Source organism: Egretta garzetta, unplaced genomic scaffold (assembly GCF_000687185.1).
Source record: "Egretta garzetta isolate BGI_Z169 unplaced genomic scaffold, ASM68718v1 scaffold27, whole genome shotgun sequence".
NCBI classification, from domain to species: domain Eukaryota; kingdom Metazoa; phylum Chordata; class Aves; order Pelecaniformes; family Ardeidae; genus Egretta; species Egretta garzetta.
Window position 1 is genome coordinate 3361919 of NW_009260400.1, and position 6294 is coordinate 3368212.

The following is a 6294-nucleotide window of genomic DNA, read 5'->3' on the forward strand; positions in this document are numbered from 1 at the left end:
GTGAGAAAGAAAGAAGGCGCTTCTGCCCTGCCCGCCGGAGCGACCCGCGCGGAGCCATGGCCGGGGCCCTCACCACTAAGACGGCGTGGAAGCTGCGTGAGTGTCGCCGGGCCGCTCTCCCGAGGGGGCGCAGAGGAATCTCCCCCGCTGGACGGCGGTGGAAGGGGCGGGTTGTGGCAGGAGCCAGCTAATCCCTGCCTTGGGTGTGGGTGGGTGCCCCGGCCCTCTTTCCAAGTTGCTGACTGGGATTTTTAACGCCTAGAAATCCTTTTTGAAAACAGCAGCATGGTGGATGAGCACAGGGCCTTGTCATTGCTGTTTTTAAAGGGTCATGGCCTAGGCTTTTTCTGATTAGTTGCTGTAATGCTATCCTAAATTTTTAGGTAGCCCCACATGACTCTCGTGTAGTACAAGAGCAACCAAGGGAGTGATGAAACCCCCTTCCGAGCCCAGGCTGCAGCCGGGAGTTCCCTCAGTGTCAGGTTGGCCTCTTTGGGGTTTGCCCTTTGTTGCTGTTCACTTGTTACAGGAGGTGCGCTGAGCTCCCTGCGGGAGAGATGAGGTGGTCTTTGCAGGGCCTGTGTGTCTCATTCTCTTGACATTGCCCTGCAAGAGACTCTAAGAACCTGCTGCTTTTACATTTTACACTGTTTTTCCTCAGAAGGAGCAGTAAACAGTTGCTAACTGTCCATGTCTAGCTGCTTTGCTCGTTGCTGATGAGTAATTTTGTAGGGGCTGTTGACGAATGCTTAGCAGTGCAAAGTGATCGGTTGTTCAGAAGTGCGAGCTTTAGACCCGTGACTTGAGGTTTAGAAATCGGCTGGCAGAAATAGCGTATCCTTGGCTGGTAACACGTTAAGGGAGCGAAGATAATCAACTCAGTAGTTTCATATCTTTTTGAGCAGAAAGCCAGTTTGCTACGTTACCTTCCCATCCCTGAAACTCCAGTTACAGGAAAAGCTGGAATTTGATCAATCCCTATTCTCTCTCAGTGGGCAGAAGGTCTTGATCTTCATTTTTGTTAGGCTCTGCCCCATCTTAGAATCCTCTTTAAAGCAAGAAGCGTTCTGAATGTTAGAAATGTTTCAGCAATGTGAATTAGGAGTTTGCTATTCCTGAGCTGGTGGGCGATATCTGGTGATGAATACTCCATTAAAAAAAAAAAGTTTGTGGGTTTAAGGAGGTTGGCGCTTCACACAGGGAGAGGAGGGTGCTGTCTGTCCAAGGCTGGCATTGGGTTGGAACCTGGCTTTTAGGAACAGAGGGTTGAACGCTTCAGCAATGGCTTCTAAACTTACAACTTCCTGCACCTGGGTCGGGGTAACCCCCAGTATCAGTACAGGCTGGGGGAAGAAAGGATCGAGAGCACCCCTGCTGAGAGGGACTTGGGGGTGCTGGTGGATGAAAAGCTGGACATGAGCCGGCAATGTGCGCTGGCAGCCCAGAAGGCCAACCGTACTCTGGGCTGCATCAAAAGAAGCGTGGCCAGCAGGACGGGGGAGGTGGGTCTGCCCCGCTACTGCTTGTTCAGCCTGGAGAAGAGAAGGCTGCGGGGAGACCTGATTGCGGCCTTTCAGTACCTAAAGGGGGCCTATAGGAAAGACAGGGAAAATCTCTTTAGTAGGGCCAGCAGTGACAAGACAAGGGGTAATGGTTTTAAACTAAACCAGGGTAGGTTTAGACTAGATATAAGGAAGAAGTTCTTTACAATGAGGGTGGTGAAACACTGGAACAGGTTGCCCAGAGAGGTAGTGGAGGCCCCATCCCTGGAAACATTCAAGACCAGGTTGAACGGGGCTTTGAGCAGCCTGATCTAGTTAGCGGTGTCCCTGCTCCTGCAGGGGGGTTGGACTAGATGACCTCTAGGGGTCCCTTCCAACCCAAAACATTCTATGATTCTATGAATATATTATTAAGAACAAAATCAAGAGGAGGGAAAAAGCGGAGCTGCTGACGTGCTCATTTCAGCAGCGATGCTCAGCATCTCTTAGTTTTCCCTGGTGAGTTGGTCTGTTCATACCAATTGTACTGCTTGTTACCTTCAGGTCCGTGTGTACGCACATCCTTCACTTGAGCTTTGTCGTGTGGAGGATCGGTCTTTCAACACAGTACAAGCATATTTTCAGATTTGCCCTTCTGATGTAATTTATGGTCCAGTTACCTTTGTAATTTGAAAAGTCTTTCTTCAGCTAACATTGCGCAGTTTTGCTTTCAAAAAAGCACTTGGAGAGCTCAAGATCAAAGTACCTGTAATTATTATTGCAGCCGTCTAATGTCCTTTTGGATTAGAGTTGCGTGTAAAGTGATCAAATTGCTCCTCCCACCAAAACAATCAGCACAAAAGCTGAATTGATTGCTACCTAGCCTTTTACAAACAAGTTTCATAACTATTAGGCATGTGAATCCCATGAACTTTCAAAGAAGACAACTGTAAGATGAAGAAATTGTTAAATACATCTGCCAAAAGCCCCTGCCAAAAATTTAAAATCCACCGTAGGCATTGGGTGCCTAAGCAGAGATGGTTGTTTGGCTTCTTTTGCCCCAGACTCGTTTCTTTATGATGAGGCTTCCTTGGGGTTTTGTCATTGCAAAGCCCTCTGAGTGTTGGAGTTTCCCCTCAGCCCCCAGGTTTTTAACAGTCTTTTAGTATCAATCGCATTTGTTCTTTTGTGCCCTTTTGGCTGTGTGTTCATCCTTCCTTTATCACAGTCTCACGCTTCGCATTGCTAAGTTTCACCTGTACATGAAACCTGGGACGTAGTGGGAACGTAGCAAAGCCTCTGCCAAAGCTCAGGGAAGGGAGCTCCACCTCTCCCTGCTGCTGAGTCTGACTTTTTTTTTTTTCTGTGTAAGGTAACAAACTGTGCTGCTGCTAATCTGTCAGTTCCTCTCAGGTTGGGCAGTTTGCTGCTGCTTTCTGGAATAGGATTACAGGGCCTTTTGCTAGATGACTCTGGCTGCTGTGCATTATTGCAGCTTCTCAGACAGCTTGGCTTGCTGAGACCCACCCAGGTAAAGAAGGTAACGCAGCTTCTGGGAGCAGGTTGCCACAGCTGAGCAATTCTTTAAAAGCTGCCGAGCTGCTGCTAGTGAGAGAAGATGCTTTTTGTAAGCCATGTGAGCGCTGGAGTTGCGAAGCTTGGTCAGCAGATGTCTTGAGTGCAGCAGACAGAGCCGAGAAGGGCTGTTAAATCGAGATAATAGTGTGACTTATCTGAACTGTGGGCTGCTGCAGCTTGTCCAGTGGAAACTGGAAAGTTTTTTTGAAAATTGTTACACTAGTCTGTAATAACTGTTTGGTTTGTTCTGTGCAGAAGAGATCACGGCTCACAGCAGCAATGTATCCTCACTAGTCCTGGGGAAAAGTTCAGGCCGACTGCTGGCAACTGGAGGAGATGACTGTCGGGTCAACATATGGTCAGTTAACAAACCCAACTGCATCATGGTAAGAGGAGGCCTGTTTACAACTTTGGGGGGATGGGAATATTAATTATGAGGTACGGAGGGTGGGGAGCGAGGGAAAAGACTGTTGAGTTGTAGCCTGTGGGACTTGTGAATGGAGTTTACCAACCCAAAGCTGGATAGCTGGATTCTGGATAAAGCTAGGGACAGAATTCATAACTGGTGAGGCTGCTGCTCCAAAGAGAATCCGGGCTGGCTGGCTGCTTCAGCTGGGCCAGTGCTTGCTCAGATAACGAATATCGTGCCTTCCATTACCAGGCTACAGACAATTAAATGCAGAGTTTTGTATGAGATCAGCTGGTTTCATAGTGTAAGCTACAGGGACAGGGTTATACCCTGGAGTTTGCCCTCGTAGCGGGAAACATCCCTGGCAGGATGCGTTCCCACCTGTCCCGCAGTCCCTGTCAGCACAAAGTCTCAGAGTCGTTTGCTAACTTCCCTGTAGGCTGGGGAAGAGCAATGCTGGACACAGCGTGTTAGGAAGAGTAGGGTTACCCTGGTAGTGATCACTAAAGTGCACCATAAATATATTTAACAGATATCTTGTCCTGCATCGCTTTTGCTTTGAGTGGGTGTTGTGGAAAACCATCTTTAGCAAGTGTCCCTTGTCATGTGTTTAATTAACAGCACAATAATCTTGTGTTATGGAAGGCGTTTCTTTAGCCGGTGTGAACTTTTGTGAGGAAGAAATCAGGAAAACAAGGTCAAAAAGGCTAAAAGGAGAATGTGTCTGCTTTACTTTTGCATTAATTTACTGAGGTCAAGTATAAAGCAGTTGAGTTGGGTGCAAAAGGAGCTGCTCACCTTTGGCAGGGCTGTGCTGCTTGCATGCATAGTTAAGCTGTGTTGTTCCAGGCCCTTGGTGGTGGCATGACAGTCATTTCAAACACATTGCTTTCCATGAGAAGCAGTTTGAATGACAAAATATCTCCGTACCCTTTCCATGGGAGCAGAGAGCTGTAGCTCTCCTGCGCTTCCTGGGAACCACAGATGTTAGAGCTGCTGAGGACTTGTGTCATTCTTATATACCAAAAGAATCTTTAATTTTGGGGCTGTGCTGTATGTTTTGTCCTCTGAAACTCATATTGAGTGTTTTTATTGTTAGGATTCCAGACATTTATGTGCTGGGGAAGAGGGAGAAGAGGAACTTTTCAAGTAGCATTGCAACTTGGTTCAAATTTGAGCTCTATTTCTCACTAAGCAGGGACAATTGTGACTGTAGAGCTATGTAGAGAGGATTTTCAGCTAAGAAAGCCCCATCAGAACCGGCAGCTTTCAGCTGGCATTCCTAGCCTCTCTGCGTGTGTGGGAGGCACAGAGCTAGCTTAGCTTTTTAAAAAGACCTGTTTGAGGATGGAGTAAAGCACAGAATTTGCTTAATTGAAAAGCAAAAAGTCTGCAATAGTGGTATTTGTTTTCTAGAACTAGTTTAAAAATATCCTTGTGTTTTACTTAGATACTGGCCTCTTCAAAATACTTCTGTAACTTGTAAGCTTTTAGATGCTCCAGGATGAAAGGAACTGCATCCGTGAGAGTTATACTTTATGCCTCAAGTTAATGCTTCACTAATAGCACCAAGTTATCACTGTGACACCCACTGCTGGCAGCCATGTATGGTTCCTTGCTTACACGAAGGTTTCGAAGTAGCCCTGCTTTTGCTCTTGCTTTGATTTTGTAACCGGTTCGTGACACTTAGGTGACCCATTTAGAGCAAACACAGGGCTGTTGTGCTTGCACAGCGTAATTTTTATAATGTAAGCATGTGTCAACCTTGTCTGGGCATCTGCATCAAATGTTTACCTACCCATGTCTCTGTTGATGCATCCTTTAAAAATTAGCGTGCCCCAGAAAGTGGGTTAATGTGGAAGACGTGTGCAGTGCTATATGTAGTGTTGGTCTTAGGAGGGTGCTCTACCATACTTGTAGCTGATGAGGGAAAAGGATCAGTGGCACAACCAGGTGGCCCCAACTAAACACTTTAGTTACCAAATGAGTATGAGCAACGCCACTGTGGACAGGGCTGCATCAGTAGCTGTTGACTGTGACTCGTGGTTTTCTTTGCAGAGCTTGACAGGCCACACAACGCCCATCGAGAGCCTACAGATCAATATGAATGAGGAACTCATTGTTGCAGGGTCCCAGTCAGGGTCCATTCGAGTCTGGGACCTGGAAGCTGCCAAAAGTATGTTTCCATGAGTTCTCACTTCGTTCATGCATGCTTTTTGGAATATCCTTATGCTTAATATTGATGCTGACACAGAAGGTTCCCAATTTAGGAAAGAGCAGGAGCCTGGCATTGCTTTCATCTTAAAGCCCTCTGAGAGGGATAGAAATTCATCCACTCCCTGCTGAGGCTGTAGAGCTGTGTGTGCATGCTCGAGCAGAAATTTGCACGTGTGTTGTGGAGACTGATTTGAGGAACTAGTTTCTAGGTTTTGACCCAAGTGTCTTGAAATCTATATTCCAGATCGGGTTCCATGCATGAAGAGAATAACTATGCATATAGAATTTGTGTTCAGAGTCTCAGCTTAACATTGTCAACCTTAATCTAAATCAGATTGGAAGTTTTAAGTCTATCAGGTTCTGCATGAGACCAGGAATCCCCTGCTTGCTGACTTTTGTTCTTAGGTTCTAACTCTTTTTTTTTTTCTTTTTTTTCCCCCTCAAGTGATTTTTCTCCTCTTCTGCTCTCATATGGCTGTATAAATAGACAAAGACCTAATTTTTAATAAATTGTAAAAGCTATGAAGTCATTGAGCTCTGATCCTTTAAAGGCCAACTGTTGAGTTGTGCTTTATTTATTGTGTTTTCCTCAAATCCTGGAACAAGCTT

At 46.3% G+C, this 6294-nt stretch overlaps 1 protein-coding gene across 7 annotated transcripts in view; it reads left to right on the forward strand.

The window, feature by feature from the left end:
* Positions 1–13: 13 nt before the first annotated feature.
* The window catches only part of KATNB1 (katanin regulatory subunit B1), an 18491-nt gene continuing 12210 nt past the window's right edge, over positions 14–6294 (forward strand). For 5 of the 7 annotated variants that reach the window (XM_035898686.1, XM_009643291.2, XM_035898687.1 and 2 more), the window contains exons 1-3: positions 14–96; positions 3315–3445; positions 5527–5644. In XM_035898686.1, the coding sequence (XP_035754579.1) occupies positions 57–96; positions 3315–3445; positions 5527–5644 (289 nt within the window). In that variant the 5' untranslated portion in view covers positions 14–56. Of the gene's footprint in view, positions 97–3314; positions 3446–5526; positions 5645–6294 lie in introns of those variants that run through there. The other 2 variants (XM_035898689.1, XM_035898690.1) reach the window with 2 other exon arrangements.